The sequence below is a fragment of the Colletes latitarsis genome, chromosome 8 (genome assembly GCF_051014445.1).
Source record: "Colletes latitarsis isolate SP2378_abdomen chromosome 8, iyColLati1, whole genome shotgun sequence".
Lineage (NCBI taxonomy): Eukaryota > Metazoa > Arthropoda > Insecta > Hymenoptera > Colletidae > Colletes > Colletes latitarsis.
The window spans coordinates 32,783,284-32,809,130 of record NC_135141.1 but is presented as its reverse complement, the minus strand read 5'-3'; the positions used below and the strand labels follow the sequence as shown (position 1 = coordinate 32,809,130).

Below are 25,847 nucleotides of genomic sequence, written 5' to 3'. Positions count from 1 at the left end.
GAAATTCTAGATAGTTTCCCATGTATGCAAATAGGAAGTGTATAGCATAGATGAAAGGAAAGAATCATCAGTTTCCACTGTCTTACAATAGTCTTAAAAATAGTAAAACTTTAAAGGCGTGCAGTTCCAAAACTATTAATGTTTTATTAATTATTGAAGCATTGTTAGGAGCGGCAAAGCCTCCTCTTTAAAATGGCTTTTGGTTTTTGACGATCGGACTTTCCGTTTTCGAGATATCGTAATTTATGTAAATGGTAATTTTTCTTAATTCGACTATCGCTGTCTCCGTCTGACGCGTCGCGCCGGACCTCTTTGTCTCGTACGTGACTCGTGACCGAGCGGCCGACTGACCTAGTTACTACGAGTCACGTGCGGTCAACGGCCTTGACAAGGCCGTAGTAAACAAACGCCTCGGACCCTTATATTTCCGGAACTAGCCATCGCATCGACTTGAAATTAAAATCGTCATATCTCCGGAACTAATGAAGCTATCGACTCGTACAAACGCTCATTTTAAAGGTAATTTCATCCTCTATCCAATGACTATACCAGCTACTATAATTTTTGCTGTCTTCCATGTTTATTTTTACATTTACTTTGACGTTACATACCCAAAGAAGTTTTAGCACTTCCTATTGATCATACGATTCGTGTTCGATTAATTCTCAAGATTAGATGTTAAAGAAAATAAGTCTAGGGACTCATCAATTTTAACGAGCATATAAAAATAAATTACATAATAAATCGTGTCAATTGTCTAAAAACAGAGTATCGTGTTAATCAACGCGTCAATAGTGACTTGAATGCCGGCGATTTCTTTTCCTTTAGTTCGGTGTTAAAGACGTTTTTATGTAGAGTAAATCGAGACAAAGAAACAATCAGATATTTTGCAATAGAGGTCGACACACCGATACGGCCGCGACTCTGCTTTATCGTGCATCAGTAGACGTCACACCAATGCGAGCAGGTATCGCTTTGAAGTTTTCAGCCGCCAGGCACAAGCAACCGACGGATTCCATTGATTCGTGTTTAGGTTCGTGAAAGGCTCGTGACAAGTCCTTGGGAACAATGGTAAATCTTGAAATGGTTAATAAAGCAACGGAGAACAGTGGGTCATACCGAAAACGACAAAGGTTAAAACGTCAATTGGAGAATGAAATTCCAACAACGACGAAATTGGCTCCTAAAACTGAAGAAGCTTAATAGTGCTTCATATCGAGAACGAAATACGTAAATTGAAAGTAACCGCGATTTATGGATTTTGGTAACTGGTTATTTTTTTTCAAGCAATTTTGAACAAATTATAAATCTAGTGTGTGAAATATATAATTTTTTATATATATATATATATCGATAAACTCAGTAATATTTAATTGGCAATTTTATATATATCGTATTATAACCTTAATTGGCTCCCTTTCGATTCACGTCGCTGAGTAATTTTTTCTTTTCCATTTGGACCGAAAGTTATCTGTGTCACCAACGTTATTAACTGCCTCGATATCTGTTTCTCTTTTTAATTCGTTTACAGTAGGCATCGATGGCCTTATTTAAAGCGAAATCCGATAAAGCGTCTTTTTCTGTTTCGATTCGCTTCCTTATGAATTTCATCAATGAAAATGTGTTTGAAAATATCCTTTTAAATCGAGGCCCTCTCAATATTAAATCTTTTAGTATTCATCCGACCGTGTTAACCACTTGACCTGGCAATTGATCAGCAATCCGTTCGAAAAATTTCACAGCCAACCCTCGGAAACGATACGATAAGTAATATTAATGGAGTTCGACGCGTACACAAATTTTCTAATCGACGGTTGCGATAACCTGAGTTGCATCACGCTCGTAGAATGAGCTCAGACTGTTGATTTGCTGCTGAGCGAAATTACACGATGTTCGTGGCACGTCGTTGTCAGTTCTGGAGCAGAAAGCAAGCAACACACTGTGCACGTCATTCCAAGTCGAGTAGGTAAACGGAAATCGCGCAATTTGAACACCGTGTAAATCAACTATATTAACCCTAATCCTATCAGGACGCGATTTGGATCGTGTAACGTGTTTGCATTCAGTGATGACATTCTATTTATTTCACAATTTAACGCTAGAACTATTTCATCGTCGTAACTATTTCTCAGTCGTGAACGAATTCAAATAGAAAAATCTATTTCGTTTTTCATATTTTTTAAAATATTCGATGCTTTAAATTAAATTACAATTTTCGTGGTTGGTTTCGTACGACGATATTTAAAATAATATCTCTCAACGATTTAACGTACTTGGAAGATTGTTATTCAGTATTGGTCGACAGTTTGAATGTTTGTTTATATCGAACAGTATAATCGTTTCTCGAAAAGTAGATAGTAGACAATAACTCGTACTCGTTGTGATCAAATAAGAGGAAAGGCAAAAGGCGAAAGCGGAAGGAAGAACAATATCCGTTGTACGATCAACCTTTATGAACTTTCTCTTCGTAAAACTCTAGTGTAAACGAAAAGTTGTTTATGACTCGGAAAAAGAAGCGTTTCTGAACTTATAACTGTATAACCTTCCTTCATCCGTCGGTTTAAAAAGTTCTCAAAGTTTGGCTACTCGTAGAACGTTCTGTGTACGATACAGAATTTATTGTGAATTCTGAAATAATTAATTTCAGTTTTATTATTCTAGATATACAACAAAAATTTGACCCCATTTTTTTTTTTAAATGAGATATTTTTTTGTAAATATATAATTCACAACGAGTTTTTATTTTATTTTAATTATTCAAAAATGATATTATGCGAGGTAGAAAATAGTAAAGAGTTGTAGTTTTTATGATATTTAATAGACCATTAGTAACGTTTAAATGCATTTGAAAGTGACGTTAGTTTGGAATACTTTTAATGCCTTTAGCTATATTTAGCGTCTTCGTTTCAGCTACAGATACACAATTTTCAATGCAAACATGTACCATTTATCCACAGTAGATGGTTTCCTGTTGGTTCGATAAATATACTTCACCGATGTTAATTGCTCAAGCCGGGTCGTTTCTCATCGTAAAACGATACGTCATTGACGACAAACACACATGTAAAGTACTCATAAATAGAACGCGTCGCTTGCAAAGTGCATTAACAGCACACATAAAAATTTATGGACTTGATATAATACGATTACTTCATAATAGGTTGCAATTACAAACCATCCGGCAATTTCAACAGAATATCTAGTAAAAGGAAGGGACAATGTTTGGAAAATAATTTGAATTATAATAGTATCAAAATTGGTTAGTGAAATTCGACAAAAAATAATGTTTTATTAAAATCAGAATCGGGGTGAAATTCAACAGAAAAGTTTAACTCTTTAGCACTTTAAATTGAATATTCCCATGCCTGAAACGAGTTTCCTCGGGAAACCTTTATTAATACGTAGCTTCGCGAAGAGCACAGGTTTTTGCAGAAGTATTGTTCGATAGTAAACGATGATTCATCGGCGGTCTAAATGAATTTCTAGGTATTCAATGAGCGTCCATTACACGCTGTCATGTGGCTTGAAATAATGCTAATGTTAAACGCTACCGAGGGTTGGCATGTGCAACGTGGCTCAAGGTATTATCCGAGCTTGGATCTAGTGTGCATTACAGAGGATTAATGGCCCTGACAATGGAGATTCGGCAAGTATATCACGGTAGAACCGTCCGTCTCCCCAATTGTATTGATATCTGAACGGCTGCGGCTCCTTAAACTCACTGCAGAACGATGTGTTATCATTGCACGAACGTGTCATTCGTAAGCAAACGTAACGTTGTAATATGTCATCGAAGACAAACAGTCATGGGCGACCTGCGACGCACTGTCACTGACGCACATGTGCCCATAATCCACGAATGTCCCGCCTTTATAACACTTCCACTAGTCCGCATTTTTAATTTAATTTCCCAACAATGTCACGGGAACGTTTCTACAAGGATAAACGAGATAGAGTTACTCCCACTCGTATTCGCGCACTGTAATATCGTTCTCTAGAAATGGAAAGAAACTTTGTTCTCTTATGAATTTCCCCCCATTTATATTTGTACCAAATATTGCTTTTGTTACAACTGGGCTACTCATATTTACGAAGTAGTTTTTCTTCTTTTTTTTTTTAATACTGATACCCAATTATAAAATTGATAGAGAGGTATAATAAGATTAAACACTATATAAAATCAACAATACGTGTTTTTCCCCCAATTATTACTTTCAATTTATTCAAATATAAGGTCTTACATATTTCAATGGACTTATACCAGTTTCAAAAATTCAATTCATAAGAAACACGTTTCTTTTTTCGAATAAAATTTGAATTTAAAACTAAATAAAGAACCTCTATTTTTCATTCACAAGTTTTCGTACAGAATTTATTTATTCTCGCGTTTATTAATTTTTCACAGACCAGTCGTTCTGTATCGTATAAAATACCGACGTGTCTCCGGAGCACAGTTTGGAAAACGTTAGTGAGGAATCAAAATGAAGAACAATGAACAACCGGCACCGTTAAGAGTATCGAGTATCGACAATTGCATTGACGTTTGCATTGCGTTACCGTCCATATAATACAAAGTGTGCCTTTTGTAGTATCGCGACGTGCAAGAACGCGGTGAAAGCGACACAGTTTATACTACTTGGCGAAGAAAAAAGAAACAAAGAAAAATTGAATCGGATAGACGAGAGCGCAGAGCATCGTTAGGAACACTTTTTGTTTCCTCGCTGTTATCACCGTTTGCATCGTCCTCGTATCAACTTTGTACTCCTTTCGGTCTCGAAAGTGGCGTTAAACTGAATAGATTAAGTGGGATCCGAAATCAATCGCGTTCATGATTCGAGCCATCGATTAACATGCAAATTCGCGAGTAACATGTTTGATTAATTTCAGGCTATAATATACGCAATTACACAATACACGCGTGAAGTTTAATTCTGGCTTATTCCGGGCCAGATCGATCACTTTTCGACCTCGATTTCAGGGATTTCAGTGGATGTTTGAAACCTGATTTCCGCGTGATAATTGAAGAGTGTCATTGTTAGGTTTAAATTTATTAATTTCGTGTTTCGCCCGCATTTTCGTCAAAACGAAGTTACTCACTTAACGTTTCAAAATCAATTTTTGCTCGTATAACTCGTCTGTGTTCAAAATTTTGAACGTAGAAGGCTACTATACCAGCACCATTTGCCATCCGCCTTCGAATTTGACAGTGGATCAATGATATTTAATATTCATTGCTATTTTCAGGTTTTTTCTCCTATAGAAATACCAGACAAATTGAATATTGACTCGAAAAATCAATTCCCATTTGCTGCAGCTGTTTCAGATTCCTTTCTTTGTTTATTCTCATAATTGTGAAATGTTAGCATTACGGTACAGTTAGACGTGTTTATTATTATTGCTGTTTTATTATCCGCGCCACAATGCTCGCGATTTATCATCGTTACTGGAATTTCATGAACTAAATTTAAACATCGTTTGTCGTAGTAAATTTAAAAAAATGGCCACACATTCGTACAGTGGAATAAACCTCGAAGGATGCAGGCACATAAGCTACGTTGCAAATTTCTGTTGGCCAAAATACGCGATTATTTGAGCTACGAAATTTTTTTTACGAAAAATTTAATGGAAATGCGATTAAAATAATTTGACTCGGATTAAGAGTAGTGATAATTTAGTCGAAGCGATTCTAGAAACTGGGACAAGCTACGACGCTTTTTTAAACGAAGATTAAATTACTTTATTCCAGCAGGTGTTCAAACGTTCCATCATTACAACCTAAACAGTTTTTCACTTGCTAGAATACAGTTTTAAATTGCGCGGCAATTAGTTTTAATGTTACCTTTCATCTTGTCAATTGGAGCACAAGACTGGTAAATTAACTTTCTCTTATAAGTAAACCCAAAAGGAATAATTGAACGTGTTAAATAATTGTATTTCACACGTACACTGGAACATATCGTTTTATTATTAGTAAAACACCATTATACAGTATTTGAAATGTATTTAGAAATTTCAATATGAACATTCAGTTCTGGATTTTAAACGTGAAATATGAATTACTTTTACTAAATTACTAATTGTTCCATTTATAAACTAAATGCATTTGCACTAAAGAAAGAAGAATTATTAAATTACCGTTGCAAAAGTTGATTCACATTGCAGAATTCAATTATTTTTTTTATTTGCTTCTTGTTAGACATGAACTTATAGTTTGTCCTAGTTTCTCGAATCAGCTTGTATAAAGCACGCTCGAAACTGATACGTTCCGACGCAGAGTCAACTTGAATTAATTTCCATAGGGCCAATTTTAAAATGCCCGTAGTCTGCACTTTTTTACATCTTTTCGTCGTTTTTTACAATGTTTCGTCGCAATGGTTTATCGCGGATGAACGAAAAATAAAGCTCGCGGTTTAATAAAAATTACTTTTTTCCCGTCAAATATGTGCGCTTTCCTTTGTGCTGTCTATGTACTCTTTCAATAATTAAAAATATGCCTGTTTGGCGGATGCGTCACGAATCCCTTGAGCCGCGGTTTAATTCTGTAAATAGCTGAGTAAACAGGCGCAATTCCATTAACGTAGATCGGTGTCGTCTTTTCAGAAACGGGGTCTTCTCGATGTGTGTGTTGTGTTAATTACGTCCTACATTCACGTGGCGTTTCACGAAGTCTCGTCGTGTCCGTTACTGCACAAAGGAATGTTTTCTGATGCGAACCATTAAATTTTTCCACTGTAATACACTCACATTGTTACCGAGCACTGTCTATTTTTAACAGTTCAAATGTCAATCTTCATTGCCTGTGATTCTTTTCGAACACACACGTCGAAACGAGAAGTTAACAGTAATCCATAATCGCATTCGCTACACCGTCCGTCGTATTAATTGCAACGAGGAACTATCCAAGTATCTTTAATGTAATTAATTAATTTCGAAATTAATTATTCTTCAGGTTAATATCAGGTTATTTAAATTAAAATCATAAAGATATAAACGTTATAACATATATAATTTTAGTAACATAATAACATTTTATTTATTACAAATATTACTTTTATCAATCTTGAAAAATAAATATATTAATTACGTATATTAACGTTTAACATCAACTTTTTCCGATAATAATTTCATAAATATAAATTGAATTATATCGGTATATCAATATCCGTTGTTAAAAATGTATTTTATATTTTTATGGTAATTCCTTCGATGCAAAACCAGAATATCGTCTTGTGTTGCAATTTACGGTGTAAAATAAAGGCCCTGACTGACTGTTGATTCTATACCATTGCACAGCGGCGATCTAAACGTTAGTCCAGTCACGAACTATTCAGCTACCTTCTATGGAACGTGGAAAATGAAACTCCTTCTACCTGGCGAAGGAACTCGTCGTCGGCGGGCTGCCTCCTTTCTCGAAACTCTCTTCATTCCAACCGCGTATCGACCGCTCGTTACGACATTATTTTACGTCTCTGTGTATGGTTGCGCGTCTCTGCGCGTGCTTGCGCTTTCGATGCCTTTCGATTTTTCACATTTCACGGAGGTTTGTAGCTTTTCGCGAGTTTGATCCTAATTTACACGGTCAAATTCAATTTCAACCCACGATCTGTGAAATCCCTTCATTTTCAACTATCTTGGCATGTTCATTTTTCGTACAGCGTCAACAAATTACATCTTTCGCGTTTGAATGGCTACAAGAGGGATCCCGCCAGTTATTGCATTTTCTTTTTTATATATCAGATCACAAAACAACAAACTACGTATCCTTTCTGTTATTTCGCTTTTTAATAACTTAATTTGCATTTCGAATGCTTTAATCTCTGAAAAAGCCTCGCCTATTAGTTTACCTTTGCTTCGAGCTTTCAAATTCAATCTATTTAATGGAGATGGAATATGTCCAGAAACGCTAACTTAAGGAGCTATGCCGAATACATCGATTCATATCCAGGGTGTTCGGCCACCCCTGGGGAAAATTTTAATAGAGGATTCTAGAGGCCAAAATAAGACGAAAATCAAGAATACCAATTTCTTGATGGAGGCTTCGTTAAAAAGTTAGTAACAATTAAATTAAAAAATCTCAAATCGTTCTGAAAAAATTATTTTTAGTTGGAGGGGTCAATTACAATCATTTTTGGTGAATAGACATACCCTCGAAATCCTACGCACTTTCGAGAAAAAAATTCTAGTAGGTGGACAAATTTTTTGACAAAATTAAAAAATTTCAAATCGTTCTGGAAAAATTATATTTGGATGCGGGGGTCAATTACAAGCATTTTTGGTCAACAGACATACCCCCGAAATCCTACTCAGTTTCGAGAAAAAAATTCCTTACTGAAAATATGATTTCTGGCCAGAAATGTCTGCCCGAATTTTCATGCGAATCTTTAAAACGTCGTAACTTCTGAACGGATTGGACGATTTTGATGTTTAAAAAAGCAAACTACGCGTATTTTGATGGAGAATATGTACAAATCGCAAAAATATTCGAAAAGTTGGTCCTTCACCCCGCAAAATGATAAAAACAGCATAGAAATGGTCAATACTTCAAACGACCATAACTCCTACAATAGTGAATATATTTCAATGAAGTAGAGCTCATGGGTACCTACAAAAAAGTATTAGACAACTTTTCTATAGGGCATCAAACAAATTTATTAAAAATGAAAAACAGATTTTTAAGAAAAATCGACAGGGGGTAGGTGCCTAAATTTTTCGACGAAAAAAAAAATTTTTGAATCGTTCTAAAAAAATTATTTTCGATTGCGGGAGTCAAATACAATCATTTTTGGTCCATAGACATACCCTCGAAATCCTGCGTATTTTTTAGAAAAAAATTCAGTACGGTCGGAACTTTAAACGTTAATAGCTGTTTAAGGAAGCCTTCATCAACAAATTGGTATTCTTGATATTTTTTACTTTTGGCCAGTGAACATGGATACAATTTCTGTTCGGTTTCCTGTCAACGTCTTCAACATTGCACCTGATTTCCTTATCAGACTATACGTATCTACTCAAGTAACGTCAATCCTCGATCACCTCCTTGTCGTAAGACAGCTTAATCAGATTCTAAGGCAGCTTAACCAACCCCTTGACACCTCTCCGAGGCAACTCAATCAGCTTATTTTTCTGAGGCAGGTCAATCATCTCCTGAGGCAGCTTAACCAGCTCCTTAACACCTCTCCGATATCAGCTTAATCAGCCCCTTTTTTTCGTTCGGTGACTTAATCAGCTCCTTTTCGTGAGCTGAATTAATTTTTTGAGGCTATTCAAACCTGCTCTTTAACAGCTCACGTTCGATTATACTACGTATAACATCCGGTGAAGTCTCAAACTAGAGTCTACTAGAAGTTTAATATACGATACAATATTCTACAAAAAGTTGTTTTAATTATCGTTTTTAGCCATTTCGTCGTCAATTGTGCCAAACAATAATTCTCAATAAACACAGTTTCGTTCGTACGGTTATTCTCAGTCCGGGAAAATATTATTTAGTCGCACTATTTATCTGACACACTTTGTGCAACGTCGTGAATCAGACCTGGACAAATCGAGGCTTCTTGGTAGGCTCGGGCTCTCGTCATTGCCCGCGGGGCAAAGCTCGGGGCTTTCCCGCGGGCAACAGACGTCACAGCAAGAAACGACGAGCAGAAGATTAACTCCTGCAATAGGAATTCAACGTCATACGCTTGCACTGACCTCCATCGTGCGTGTATGTGTGTGTGATTTCGAGGTTACCAACAATTATTGACAACTAGTTATGCTCTTACATGCTTCACATTTGCAAAGGAATGTAATGATCCGTAAAATGAACGTCGTTCCGAGTTTGGCTCGTATCGTGTTTTAAATGTCGTCTTCCATAGTTCACTGACACAGTCAAGAATAGAAATATTCAATTTGCGAATCACGTCTGGGGTTCATTTTAAGAATCATTACTGTTTACAAAAATAAAGAAGAAGCATTATCGTGTTTAACGAAGCAGACTACAATTTGACTAGACTCTCGTTTGAGTTAATTGTTAATAGTTAATAGTAGGATGCACGTTTATTGTTACAGATTGCAAAATGGGGTGTTTTGGGAGCAAAGACAAGTTGAGCAAAGAGGATATGGATTTCCTAAAGTCGCACACGAGATATGATGAAGCGACTATAAAAGAATGGTACAAGGGATTTAAAGTGAGTACAATTTTACCATATTTGCACCTTGTAGTAGATTGTGGATTTAATTAATCGACTTAATACTGTAAAAAGTTTTGTCACTGATAGTATACGTTCCTCTCGATATCTCACCGCTTTTATATCAAACGTTTAAACACCGTAGACGTATTTACGCAGTGCGTAACGCGTACTATAAAAGGCGTTAGTCTAACTCGAGCCTTCGCACGGGAACCGTAGGAGCGCCATCACGCTCGTTAGCAGTATTCGCATGAGTTCCGAACAGTTAATCATGCTCACACCGAGGGACAAGTTCTGTAAACAAGAAATTTCAATCAACCGATACACACTCTACGCGAGCTCGTATAGGGTGAAGCACCTAACATACTCGCGTTGAACAGCTTGTGAATTATGCGTTGTACAAAGAATTATAAAGTGGCAGCATTGAAATAGCTAACGGTTTTCTTCTTTTAACTCTTTAACCGATGGATATTTTTGAATGTACTGTTAAAGGAAACGCGGAAAATTGTATTTTTAATTTAATGATTTCTCACGCATCCGTTAAAGAAATATATTATTAAACAGAAAAATCCAAGAGACATTATTGTTTTATAAGTGCCTACTTGATTTTAATGGGAAACAGCCCCTCAAAGTTAAAAAATCGTCACATATTTCGTAAATAAATTATATTTTAAGCAACGTACGAATTACAAAATAAAAGTATTGTTAAAGTTAATTCGGTTTTGTTTTGTTTCTTTCGAATTATTTAAAGTTCGTCCAAATTGGATCAGGATTTTATTACATTATCACGGAAGCAGATAGCCTCTAGTAATTGAACCTTAAAATCCAGCAATTGCGGTAGGAATTGGCGACGCCGCGAAAAACTGGGTCGCTTCGAGTTGCTCAGATAATTTAGACGGTTTAAGTTAAACCCTGCTTTCCCCCAAACTAATTAAACCAAACAAACCGTCGTTACCGTCAACGATTTTGCAGTTCGTCCTGCGTTTCCCGCGGATGGTTCAGTCGGCTCGCGACTCGACCCAGCGAGTTTTTCAATTAATTTTGGTTAATGGAAGCAACATTGTCCGTTTCAAAAGCCCAAGATGAACGACATCGCGGAAAGTTTAATCTGATGGAATGCATGGGCGTGGCGGAGCTGTAAAAGTTTCGATTCACTCGATGCCGAATTACAGTCGCCTCGATAAAGGTTAGAATACCTCTGAATGTACCGTGTGTGTAAATGGTTTCCGATTAAACGCTAGAAAGTATCTCGTTTTCTCACTGTACTCAAATTGGTACAAAGAAACAGAATGATTCTAGAAACTGGTATTTTCCAAACGAGAATATAAAAAATTCACAGAGAGAAATGTTGAATCTTTCACAGTGGGACAGATTTTGATATTTTCTTTATTGACTGCAATCTGCAGTTACATTTGTTTTTCAGATTGAATCGTACATTTTTTACATTTTTACATTTTACAATAAAAATTTCAGTCGTAAAATGAAATACTCCTGATATATCTAAACATCTATTATTAGAATAAAATTTCGTTATTTGCCTTCGCCATTCTACGCAAACCCATTGTCTACCTTTTCCTTTCCTCCCCTAACTCGATGTGTCTCTTTATGCCTGTTGCTTTTTTCTTCTCCCCATTGTGTCAATTCTTTTCTTTACTTCCACCACATTTTCCTTCCATACTATGCATCATGCATGTTCCCATATTTCAACACCCCCAATCTACATTTTCTGCACGTCGTATCCCCCAATACTTTTTTCCATTTCTTGCTTCGTTTTCCACCCCTAAATCTTGCTACTGTCCTCCACATGCTCCTTCCCCCCGTCGTTTCTGTTTTTAAATATTCAAACACCCCGTCTCTCTTCACCATTTATTGTACTGCCTCATGCTACCTCATCTTTCCTCTTTTGTTTCTCTCAATTTTTACGAACCCTGCCTCTCGTATCTCCAACCCTCTTTCCCTAAAGAAACCCCTTCTTTCTTCCTCCCGTTTCATCGCCTTCGAGCCCCCCTCCTAGCCCTTCCCCCTGATTTTCTCCGAGCACTTTCGTGCCAGCTCCTTTCTCTCGCCTCAATTTCCTCTCAAAGTTCCACGCTCTTTTGCCTGCCCTTACTCTCAACTTTTCTCTCCGCGACTCCTCCTTCGCCAAGTACCCTGGCGTCTTCCACTCCACCCGCAAAGTCCACCAAGATTGTACAGAGTGTTTCATAACTGTGGTACCCATCGTAGGAAGCTGGAAAATTGGCACTCTGAGTGCCTCGAAGAAGGGTAGTTTCAAACATACGCGTTCATAAGTCACTGGAACGCTCAACGAGCGTGGAACGAATGATGCATTTATCTTCAAAATTTGTTTTCTTACTCATTGCATATTTATTTTAATTTTATACGTATAAAATTTATAGCAAGATAGTAAATTAAAATAAATAAATCTGTATCTTAATTTACATTTTCCAAGACTAGGAAAATAGTAATTTACGAACAGCAGTGTATGTCTTCCATTTCTTGATTTGAATATTTATTATTCTTTTCTAATACACACGAATCAAGTGCTCCTCTCGAGAAGATGAATTGGCTCATGGAATAAAATAGTCGACAAAGAAGAATTTGTAAACTTACTATGGCACGTGCGTTATGAAACACGTTGTACATCGTTCCGTGCACTCTATTTTACCTCTTCCACACTTTCCATCTCCACACTCGCGCCCCGTATTTCATCATCGCTCATACTAACGTGAAAAATAACCACAGCCTTCTTCTCCAGTCTTTCCTGAATTTTCTCATCCCAATTCCCCAGACCTGCCTCATCATTCCCGCTTTCAACTCTATTACACGTGGTTCTTGTTCCTCCTGCCTTTGCATCGTACATCCTAAATCAGCGTTTAAACTTTATTCATTCGCGGGCCGCTTTCGCTGGACAACATTATTAACGATCCACAGTTTTATAATATCTGAATTCTGAGATTTCTAAATATTTCTAAAATGCTTCGAAACTTACCAGTGAGATTCTTGTTGTATTTAGTTTATTAGTCAAAATATGAAGATAGCTCTATTCTTTCTATTTTGACAAATGTGTGATCAATTCTCGTCTCAATCTGAGTTTGTTCTCTATCACAATACTAACTAAAATTATATTGATATTGCAGTAGTTCCCGAGGGAACAGATCGTGTCAATTTACATGGTTTACCCTGTGTACCTTACCCTCGCCTAATCTTGCTCTACCCGATCTTCCCCTTTCTCACCTCTTCTATATCCGCTATATTGCATAGATAAGGGCTTATTGGGCACCCTTGCCTCGTCTCTAACCGCCCAAAAAGCTTTCACCTATCTCCCACCCTTTCACCTTTACTCTATTTCATCCCCCTCATACGCTTTCTATCCTCGTAGACACGATACACGAGCGTTTGCATTGGCTCTTTGCTCCTGCCTAGCAAGATTATTTTAGGCAAATAGGAATTTTCGCAACTTTAATTGTCGTAATTAGACTTTGGATGTTTGTGCATTTCTGGGAAATTTTAATTCTCAAAAAATTACAGAATACACTTAATATGCAAAAATGTAAAAGATACTTTAAGTAAGATACGAATTATTATATTTGAGGGTGGAGACAACCCTCTACAAAGCTCCCATTTCAGGAACAGTGCCAGTTTTAAGTAGTGTCTTCTAATTTGTGTTCGTGATCTTTATGACGTGTACTCGTAGTCGTCTATGTTCTCCATCAGCCGCTCTGCTAGCACGATCGTGTACATCCTGTACAGAGTAGGCATTATCGTTACATCCCTCTATTCCCCCATGCACTTACTCTCCCTCTTCACTGCCAGAGCTATCAGACCCTGTTTCCACGGATGGCAGCAAATGAGAGGGTTAGAAGCGATGATCTGGAAAGATATTTAGGCAGCAAGAATTTGGAATTAACTGATGGAGCTCAAAACATGTTAAATTTAATTTAGAAACTTCATTAATTATTCTATCTATAATCTTTGTATATTTATATTTACTAGAATATTCCGCCTAACGAGTGTCACCGTTGAAAGACATAAATTTTGAATTCCGACGAGGAAAAGTATTACTTTATTTTTTACATTTTTCTCGACATTATAGTATGAGAATTTTTATTTTAGCTCCTGAGTGAAAAGTGCTGTCGGCCATAAACGGTCGATCAACGCGTTAAAGAAGGTAAACGTTCAAAATTGAGAAAGGAAGCAACTAATCTGCATCTTTCTCGACAAGTTAACAATCAAATTAAAATTTCATGTTGCTGGTATCTCGTGCACAGAGGCGGCTGGGCGTGAGATCCCAAACGGCGTGGCCACCGGAGGGTGAAAGCGAACAGACTATGCCTCCACCCCCATAAATTTAGCGTACCGGTCATTTCACGCCAGCACTTTAAAATTTATGACAGTAAACGTAGTTTGTGGCAGATAAGAAGTCGAGGTGCGACTGTTTCCCTCGATGGAGATTTCTACTTTAAAAACCACGATAAAAAGGCGTTTCTTTCGGAATTTTCTACTCAAACCATTTTGTGGGATAGTCTTTTGTTTCAAATTTATTTAAAAAATAAGAATTTATATCTAAATAAATAAATAAAATAATTTTCCACAAAAGTAAAGTCTAAAATAGGTGGTGACATTTAAATAACTCAAAATGACATTGATTTTGTATCGAAGAAATTATTTTTCAAGAATTCTTGAAAATAATCCTTCCTAATAATTTAAAAATTCACCATGAATGTTTCTACGTAATTTCAAGAACGTTTTTGCTTTTTAATGTTGCAGCAAGACTGCCCGAACGGTCGGTTAACGCCAGCAAAATTTGTCGACATGTACAAAATGTTCTTCCCGTCTGGCAACGCGGAGGAATTCTGCGATCATGTCTTCCGTACATTCGACATGGACAAAAATGGCTACATCGACTTCAAGGTAAGACAAATTCCTCTCGGTTAACTCGTGCACCATCTAGAGATACGGCGAAACTTTATTCGATTTTAGATAGTGAGTGAAAACATCCGGTTGTTACGATATTAACGATAACATATTTGTGGTAAAATTTATAACTAGACCATGTATATTTTTGTAATAATTTCTCATCGAAATCACACGAATAGATATTTTTTAAATTAATCGATGCGAGCAAAAATGAATTTTTCGAATAGCAGAGAATTTCTCGTATATTCCGGGAATGGTCGAGGAGAATTTGAACAGAAAACGAAATTGTGAATTTGTATGGTCGGTGCTTGCTGAGATTGAGTTCGCGACACATCCTCCATGCCAACTGAATTTACATACTACAACGGGAGTAACGAGTCGAAATGTTCGGCCAAAGGCTACTGTGAAATTATTGGATTTTAGGGGTCGCATCTTCTCTGGTAAGTGGTGGTTCCAATTCCGGTGGCGGTCTGGCACAAATAATATTAGAATACTCCCGAAAATATACCATACAAATAAATCTGCAAAGCCACCTATGTGTTTGTACTTTTGTTTCTTTTTCGAGTATCGAGGAAAACCAAAAAATGTATTCTCAGAACCATTCATGAAAAAAAAGAACCTCGAATAAGATAGTACCAATTCAAAAGTATTTATATACTTTTAATTATAACAATGGCACGCAAGTACCCAGAACTTTCAATTTCTTTCCAAGTCAAATTTATGCGAGACGTATTTCTAGAATCGGTACGGAAAGAGCCCTTTAACAATGTACGAGGAAGTTTCTTTTTTTCTCTCTCTATTCAGCGGGGCGGTTTAAAAATAAGAAGAAACAAAGTGACTAAAACCGCGAGCTGTATTTTCTGGGCCACCCTAATAATAATAAGTTGCGAATGATTCGTCGGCGTATTGTGGCGAGAGGAGGAACTGACCCAAATTCCGCGAAATAAACCCGCTTTTTGTTGTAACTCTTTTATACTGCCTGACCTCAAAAGTAATTTAGGTAAATACAACCGATGCACCTTCCTTTCTTCATTCGTTGGGATTTGCGCAACTAACGGTAAAATACATTGTAAACATTTACTAGCTTTTTACGCCTCGATTTATGGCACACCTGTACTTATTTTTCTTTCCTTAAAAAATCACGTTTATACTATCCGGGAATTTAAACGTTGGTACTCGTGGGTACTTGTTGGTACTTGGGGATTAAAAATTTTATCGTTTGAAAGTCTTATTACTTAACTTTTCGAGAAATGGGAAAATGAAATTAAAGTAGAAATATAATTCTATTAAATGATGGATATCTATTAAAAGAATGGACTATGATCGATTATCTCCTGAACTCTCCAATTGCTAGCAATAGAGATGCACACATAGTACACTACAATATACCCACGATTATATTATCGAGAGCATATCTCGATTAGCAACAATGCATCTTCATGTGCCACGAGAAATATTTTGTGAATAGGAAAGAATCGGTTTAAAAATAAATTCCATCGTATCCAATCCACCATCCACCACTTTTCACGAAGTTTGTAACGCTCTGTGCAACAAAAGCATCCGTACACCATGTAGTAGAAAGTGTTTCTATGAATACCAAGCATATTTATCGCGTGTTCATCACATTCTATTCAAGTGTAAAGGACGACGTGGAACTGTCCGTCTATTGTTGCGAGCACAATATGCCTTGCTAAACGTATAATACATATGTAGCACTGTACGATCCACGATTGTGCTGTCCAATATTTGCTTCGAATAAGCTTGATAAATCCATGGCTCTCTGCGCGAGCCCTCCCGAGGGCTCTGTTTGTACTTCTGATTTAAGGCGAATCGCTAATTGAAGCTCATTCGCAATCACGATTCGACGGTTGGAAATATTCATTCGCGTGACGTTTCGAGCACGTGACGTCGAATTTCGAAACAGATTTTCCCTTCGTTGGCGTCATGTCCGTGACAAGAAATATATTCAGAATAATTTCGTGGATAACTACGGGCACCCGGTAACTTCCCTTTCAGCTTTTATTAATAATAATTTGCATGCTGTTGAATATTAAAATTATCCTTGAACGACCGTGGCACGTATAGTCATTCCACATCGAATCGATCACTTTTTGCACTCGCTGTCGGACTTGAAATTATAATTCGACGTTGATCGCGCGAAATTAGAGAGGAGGTCATCTTGTTTTCGTCGAGTAGGATCCAAGTTTCATTGTTACGGGAAGAGAAACGATTGTACGTCAAAAATATCGGAATAAATTTCTTTTCGAAAATATCGACTTTGCAAATTTATGGGTTACGATATTGATACCAGAACAAGTAGAAATGGCCAATAATGGTCAGACGCGGCAGGCAAATCGTATTCAATCGCATTCAACTTATTTCTTTTGCATAGAATAACATAATATGTAAGTTGAAAAGTAAGATTTAAAATTCCAAGGCGATTAATTTTTATTTTAAATTTTAAATATTCAAAAAACTATACTCCAAAATGAAAATACCAGTTTAACCTTCTTTGAAAGTAAGTCACTTTCAAATCGATCGATCTATGTCTATCTACCAATATTCTATGTTGTTATATTATCTTTGGAAAATTTAATTGTGAATATTTTTTTATAAAAAATACTCTTTAAGAGTTCAAGAAGTCCCAATTGTATATATCTTCGTCGAAAGAATGAATTTACTAGATTAGCTGAGTCGAAAGGATAGTCGAGACGGACAGAAATGGAGAATTGTATATAAACAAATGCATTGTGATAGACAGGGTTACCGAACAAAGTGCTGGCCGAGAGTCATGCATTTGTCATCGAGCGGGCAGAAACGTCCAAAGCAATGATTCCCCAAAGTGGGTGATTTTGTAGTCTAGTGGGCGCTGGAATGATATATTTTAATACATTTTGCAAAATAGGACATTATGTGACGTTTCGGTCCAGACGCGTGGGAACCTTTCATTCCGAAAGTGGTATAAATCTATGACAGTGATGGTAGTGAAAAATGAATATTTAAATTAATGGAATGAATTGGGCACGAACAAAATATTAAAATTGGATAAAGATATGTTGTATTGATTTGTTACCATGTACAATCTGAAATTACAAAATAAGTCAATATGGTGCAAGTTAGTCCTACGAGCTGTGCGCATGCGTTACGGCGTAGCAACACTTCCTGCGCACCTGACTCATTGTTAATACGTCAAACGATTTATTATTTTATTTTCCATGTAATCATATATTCAACATTTCTCTACTAATTTTAAAATCTGAAATATACAATTTTGAAGATGCCTATTCTTTACTTTAATCTCAGGTTATTTAACTCTCTATTTATCAGTCATATTTTAAATGCATGGAATTACATTACTGTCCGTTTTGCTTTACACTAAAAACAGGAAAACTCATTTCTTTCATTTCGCTCTTTACTTCTTCTGTAAGCTCGTGCTCATAGATACAGGACACGCGTTCCAAGACGTCGAAGTCGCTCGACGTAATATTACCTTAGAAGTTTGTGACATAGAAAAATATCGTGTGTCAAGAATCCTGGCTTCTTTTGTTGCGTTCCATTTACGGGCACACTTCCGACAGTAATGCAGTTCGTTTCACGTATTCCAAAAGTCTTTAGGAAGAGCAGTAGCAGCGGCGCAAGTAGTGGTGCTAACTGATGGCAGAAGTTGGCCAGAGGGGCCAGCACGTCGGTAGGGTCAATATGAGAAGTGGAGACACTTCAGAGGTCAGGAAGTGCAAAGAGCCGGCTTGCCATCGACTCCTTCTATAAAACCCTCGTCGTTTGTCTACCTTACATGTCAAGCGACCTAGTTTTATCAAACTCTACCTCTGACGAGGATACTCAAAAGTCTCCTGTATACCTGACGGTGAAAGGAACCCCTGGGTTCCTAAAAGTCACTGTCCTGCAGTATTTACGGTCATATTACTTTTTACTTTCATATGTCTGAGCAATCTGTACACTGCAAAGGATTTTCATTCTCTTTCTACCAAAACTTCAGATTTCATTGATCAATCATGGATAATGATTTAAATGTTAACGATTGTTTTGTGTCGCGTCTGAAAAAATACCAAGTTTAATTAATCTTTGTACAGTTTTGCAAATTCGAAACGTGCAAAGAGGCTTTATCGTGTGCATCACAAATTATAGGAATCCAAATTTATTTACAAAATCCATCGATATTTATTTTAAATGTTTATGCCATTTTACTGTACTGTACGTCAAATCGAAATTAATTGTTGTGAATAAAACAAGCTTTGCAGTGAATAATGAGCTTTAAAGTGAAATATTCTCATCGTATATTAAACGCGAGCAAACATCATGGTATCGATCTTACTCGTAGCGTGCGCGATATCGGTGGTGTCATTGTTTCCGGCTCGTTTGAAAATTCAAACTTCAACAATATTATCATTTTCGAATGTATTGTCCGTCGTACGACACGCGGAATTTTTTAAATTCCAGACACTGTTATTACGATGTTTCAAAGAAAACGCATGCTCGTTTCACGAGACTTGTTTTTCTCGTACCTTAGAAACTAATTTAAAAAAAGGAATCTTCGTAAGTAATATTGTATCAAGTAATCACAGAAGTATTTCAATTTAGAAATTTAAATTAACTTGCAAGAAATTAAAATAAAATAGAATATAGTTTAATTGTTCGTGGCGGTTTTTAAAGATTTGATTAGGCGAATCCTTCCCTTAGTCATGTTCTGCGTGTGCCAGTGGCGATTGCAAGTTCGTAGGTGACGGTAGAGGATCGTGTATCTCCGTAGGTCGGTCATTTTGGGAGGCGGTGATTGTTGGAAAGTAGCATCCACTCATGCCTCAGGCGCTTAGTTAGTTGACCAGTTCTAAGAACTATAGGATAACTTGATTGGAAGTGGTTCGCTGGTGCTACGGAAGCCTCGCCATGGCTTATATCCGGTAACCTTAAGGTTGGCAGAAGAGGTTGATAGGATTGAGTATTCCCCAGTTTCTCTTAAGCTTTAGGGTTGACAGGGTGCTTAGTCTTCAGTCCCCTTAGTCGGTCGATTGAATCATCGCGATGGCAGTGATAGAGCTTCGGCTTGTTGAGTGAGTCACAGTTAATCAATCTGTTTATGCAGATATTATAGAAGCCAAGAAGGTGGACGATGTTTCTAGAAGAAACTTGATCAAATATGACAAGAATTTTCATAATAATGTTATCACGTTTAATGCCAAGACCAAACCCTCAAATTGTCCATGAAAACTAAACTATTTTTGCAATGTATAATTCTCGATTTGGTTTCGCTCGTATTTTACTGAATTAAAATTTTCTTATTCAAAAATCAGGGTTTTTTCAATGTATAATTAGTAAAAATATAATATTTTCTCTTCTGCACTAATGAGTTGTAATCCATAGAATAAATAAATAAAAAAATCTACAACACTTTAATGTCTAATCTAAATTTTCTAGTGAATTTAAGCTTTAGTTAGCCACTTGGTGTGTGATATATTTATAAAATAAATGAACTTTTGGCAGTAGATGATGGTGTTTTTACAGAAACTTCGTCCACTGTACCAGGCTTCTCTGGGTGTGGTGAAAGTTCATACTGCAAGTGTGGATGCTCTGATTGGGTGTATCTCAATCCCAATACCCGAAGTAGGGAGGAGTAAGCTGGTATAGGTCAAGTGCCTGGGTATAGAAGAGCCTTCTTCCGGCTCATTCACATTCAATAGGGCCATTTACTATGCTAGCGGAACAAAATGGGAAAATCCAAAACTGGAAAAAATAAAATAAAATTTAAATTCTTGGTTTTGAGTGTTCTCAAGGTAGACTATCCCTTTTTAATATGTGACAGCATCTAAATAACATATCGATACTTTATCAGGAAATAATAATAATTTAATCAGCTTAAAAAGCAAGTTAAATTTCTTTTTAAACAATATTCTTTCTCAACGTAGTCTTCACAAGCAGTACACTTGATCCCAGCGAGTTTCCAATTTTGTTAGTCGGGGAAAAATAGATTTCGTCGAACTCTGCGTAGTCGTTAGAGCTAAATTTTTAAGCTCTTCGACAGAAAGAAATTACAAAGAGCGAAGTTCAGAGAATAGGGTGGTCGAGGAATCCATTGGAGAGTCCAATTCGTGCAATTTTGCCATCGCGACGATCGATTTGTGGGACGTCGCCCCGGTGAAAGAGCACCTTTTTGTGGCGAATGCGAAAGTGATCGACTCGAATGGCTATAAAACGTTAACTAAGCGTCCTATCTGGCTTGGAAACAGTGTCTGACGAACTATGCTCGTCAACAGTGATGCTACTCGAGAAGTTAGGACAGATAATTAATTATTATCGTTTGCAAAATAGGTGAATAATTTGTCTCGTTTGAATTCTCTTTCGTTTGTTGTCTTTTTCTTCAACGAATGTTTTTTTATCGACAGATGTGTAGAATTTCGTGACTGATACATGATAAATGTGAAGATTGATCCAGAGAGCTTCACATTTATCGTGGAAATCTAAAAGTCTTACAATATAAAAAATAGGAAACGAATAGGTCAATGTTGCATTGTACTGGAATAGAATTGTTGATATGTTTAGTAGATCAATGTTTCTGTCCAATTTGTAATATCTAGAGCATTTCGTAGCAAAGTTCCATTGTGTTGGAATAGAATGAGTTGTTGATATATTTAGTAGCAACGTACAGGCGAAGGTTTGCCTCGCTGTTCTCGTCTTTGCGAGGGAGACTGTAGATCAAACCTGCAGCAAATCTCCGGCAAAGCTGTGCTCCTGTATAAGCTCTGCGTTAGGTTCCAGATAAGAATCGAGTTCTTTTGTTGCGCAGGAATAAAAATACTATTGACCGTATCTACGTTATTAAAGTTCAACCGTGATCTTTTGTTGCAGGAGTTTCTGTTAGCTATCGACGTAACATCCAGCGGAACGCCGGAAGAGAAATTGAAATGGGCTTTCCGTATGTACGATGTCGATGGAAACGGTGTCATCGATATTCAAGAAATGACGAAGATCGTACAGGTACCGTGTATTGAAGTATTACCATAGAATAGAATTTTATCAAGAAACTTTTTTAAAATTTCTAACTTTTCGTTTATATTTATTCTTAGACTATTTTTAAGCAACTTCCATCGAGCTTATGTGGCAACGAATTTTGATACTAGTAAAAATTATTAGAGACGAATAGATAAATGCCATAGAGGCGATAAAAAAAGTTCATATAAACGTACGTTAAACTATTTGATATTTTTGCTGGACAATATTATTTACAGTGTTGCAAAAGTTGAATATAACATCATGTGTATTTATTTATGTCGAAATAGAGCACATTTATATTACGTTTCCAAGTTTACAAAGCTTTCAGTTTGCAGAAAGCGTTCAAAATGGCCGCCTGCAGCTTGAATGCAACGCTGCCAGTCGTCGTGTAATAGAGTTTCTGAATCTTTCAAAAGTTCCAGGTGTTTGTCGGACTCATTGGCAGCCTTCTGTATACATTAACAAAGTGTTTCAGCATTGACAATGGGCGTTGAATAAACGATTGTTTTCGAGTGGCCTCGGGAGTACAAATCCAATAGATTTAAGTCTCGGGAGCGAGAAGGCTAACTAATGCACGATAATCCCTGCATCCAATCCATTTGTTGGGAATTCGTTCGAGAATTGTCCAACTGCTATAAAAATAGCTTGTAATAAGATTTATAACAGGTTTTATATGAGCTTTTTTCATTGTTTTTATGCCCCTTGTTCAACATCCAAATTATCCATAAGCTCCATAAGCTCCAAATTAAACAAAAAAGGGAAACATTTATTTGAATATTCTCCTTGAATATTCTAAGGTAAAAAAAAAGTCCTCCTTGAAAGTTTGAAATCTTGAGAATATTTTCCACGCTTTTAGACTTCGGAATTTGAAATATTAATGAAAATGTAGAACTTTCGTCCGAGCACGAGTCAAGTATGCAAGTGTGTACAGCACTTTTATTGGAGGGTTGTTGCGTCTATTTGTAAAAAAAATACACTTGACTGTAGTATAATAACTGGCTTTAGTGAAACCGTCGGAAGACGGAGATACTTAACGATGAAGCGTTTAGTCTCTCGTAGGGCTGGAATAGCAGATTAATTACGGACAGCTGTAAGTATCTCTTATTACTACCTGAAACTTTAAAATGTTTTTCTTCTTTTTAAACCACATTTTTTCAAGCTGGATGGAAAAATATCTCAGGAGTTAGTTACTCGATATTAAAACTATTTTTTTTAATTTGTACGATTCCTATAATATTAAGATTGACAACGACACTTTTAAATAATACTCGTTGTGTCTTTATGATTACATTTTCGTTCGATACGAAAAGGAAATGTACATGAATTCGTTAATTTAGAAAATTCGTCAAAGTTACTGTTGCGTAAATTTCTACAGTGTCAGCAGTATTTAATATAATCACGCCTATTGTGTGTTGGGACGAAAAATAATAATTGTATTATTATCGAAAATTATTTGGACAATGGTTGGGGTGTTGACGAGGCTCCCAAATATGCGCCAAAAACATCATCGCGATCAAAAACAGGTCTGGCCGATGGTGGTCTATGAAATGCATAATTCATTAACCCTTTTGAAACGTGGATCAAACAGTAACAGCCATATCATACTGTCAACAAGTTGAAATTGATCCAAAACCAACCCGAATGTATTAACAGACACCCATCCTTTCGCATGACAATGTTCGGTTGCATGCATCGCACGTCGGAACAGCGAAGTTGCATTTTTCTCCGACCGCATAGGACTATCAAATTTTTCCCCCTTTGCGAGGGACAAAATATATTCCATGATCGAGACACGGTGAGATCCGGGGCGTAAGAACAATTTATGCAATATAAAATCGCCGACTTTTATAAATATTTTATACGACAGTTTAATTTTGACGTACGAGAATGGAAATTTAACTTGATATAATAAAACAATGTTTCTTTTTATTACCGGGAAAGTAGGATTGTGGTAATTTAAAATCGAAATATTATTATTGAATAATGTGTTCTTATTAGTACGATGGAATTTCATCGTTCGATGCTTCGCTTAATCCGGGTTCCACGTAAACCGAAACTCGATTAATCCGATGTCACGAGTTCAAAGAGATAATATTGATATTTATGATGCATGGAATGATTTTGCCGATTATATCACTGGAACAGAGCGATGCGTTTGATTCTATTCAGAATTAACCCGTACCTGTAATCAATGAATACCGTCGTATTGGGTCGTATGAATTTATTAAAACGTATAATAAAGGGAAACATTGTTCAGTGTATCGAATGATTATCGGGCGAATTAAATGTTAAAAGGAATCAATGTTCTTTCTTTCGAGAAAACAGAAGGAACGAGAAGATTCAAATTAAAACTTATTAATAATTGCATTGAAAAATTCTTGTACTTATTTATTGTTGTCTAAAATAGCAAACTATGTTATTCAATATTTACAATAAGTTGATAATAATTTCATGCGATTGAAATAACTCTACCTTTACTCATGTTCATTATGATATATAATTCTCCAGTACAGTGTTAACGAGATAATGCAAGGGTGTAGTATTGCAGGGTGAAATATCATAGATATAATCGGTTGAACATTAGTGATCCTAATAGCAATTCGTACATTCCGTACGCGCAAGTAGATTAGTCTCGTATATGTCAGACGTTTCACAAGATGCTCTGTAACATATTCAATAGCAGAGGCAGGCAAAATTCTAAAGTCGTTCAAGTCGATGCGGTGGCTAGTTCCGGGGATAGGGTTTGTTTTCTCGCGCGAGTTCATTCACCTGGCGCGAGCGTGGATAGTAAACAGTAAAAAGACGGATTTAAAATTGTAATCGTGCCCCGTTTTCTGTTCGCAGGCAATATACGACATGCTCGGAGCGTGTTCTAGTAACAGGCCGGCGGACAGCGCGGAGGAAAGAGCAAAGAACATCTTCGCAAAGATGGACGAGAACAATGACGGTCAGCTTACTCAAGACGAATTTTTGAAGGGTTGCCTCCAGGACGAGGAACTCTCAAAGATGCTGGCCCCCTAATTCCGGAGCGTCTTGCATTAACGTCGTTCTCACGATAGCCCCACGATGCCCACGAAAAGACGTTCAAAAAAAATACTAAGCAACCGAACAACTTCCTCCATAAAACAATCTCAGAGACATCCGTATCTTAACGTTTCGAACGATTTTTAGCATGAGATTACGCACACGAAATACGGTCGTTGTTACGGTTCAACGAGGATCCGTCTGAACACATACACAGTTACCCCCAAGACACAAAGTGTGACGGACAGAATCATCGTTCGCTTTCGTTAAACGATCGCCCGGAATCGCGTGATCGAAGAAAATTTTCGTTATCGAATCCCCGGAGGGATCTGCACGATACACGTGAAACGAAGAGACGCACACCGTTCGACGGCTTTTGGGGGTAGAAAGATTATTAGAACGTTTTACATCCGACGAAAGGAGACCAGAACACGTTCTTCGAATATCGAAGGAAAATAAATAAATAAATAAAAGGCGATATGATCGACGATCGAAGCTTTCGGCGTGGCTGTACGGGGCGGGGCGAAACTTTCGACGTCGATATTTGTATCGGCAACGTTCAACGACGCTGCTACGACAAGTATCGTAAGATTGATGTTTAAGGTAAACGTAACTACTAGACGTAATTCGACGGGATTTTTCAATATTTCGAGATCGAACAACGGGGGCAGTTACGCTCGTTTCGAACTTGAACAACAACGGCGAAGTACTAGGATGTTTCGCGGGTGA

The 25,847-nt window shown here is 37.0% G+C and overlaps 1 protein-coding gene across 5 annotated transcripts in view; it reads left to right on the top strand.

Moving 5' to 3' along the window:
* The window catches only part of LOC143344877 (neuronal calcium sensor 2), a 103,836-nt gene that overhangs the window by 68,048 nt on the left and 9,941 nt on the right, over nt 1–25,847 (top strand). For all 5 annotated transcript variants that reach the window (XM_076771431.1, XM_076771427.1, XM_076771430.1 and 2 more), the window contains 4 exons: nt 10,051–10,169; nt 14,940–15,083; nt 21,951–22,079; nt 24,939–25,721. In XM_076771431.1, the coding sequence (XP_076627546.1) occupies nt 10,059–10,169; nt 14,940–15,083; nt 21,951–22,079; nt 24,939–25,115 (561 nt within the window). In that variant the 5' untranslated portion in view covers nt 10,051–10,058 and the 3' untranslated portion in view covers nt 25,116–25,721. The remainder of the gene's footprint in view (nt 1–10,050; nt 10,170–14,939; nt 15,084–21,950; nt 22,080–24,938; nt 25,722–25,847) is intronic.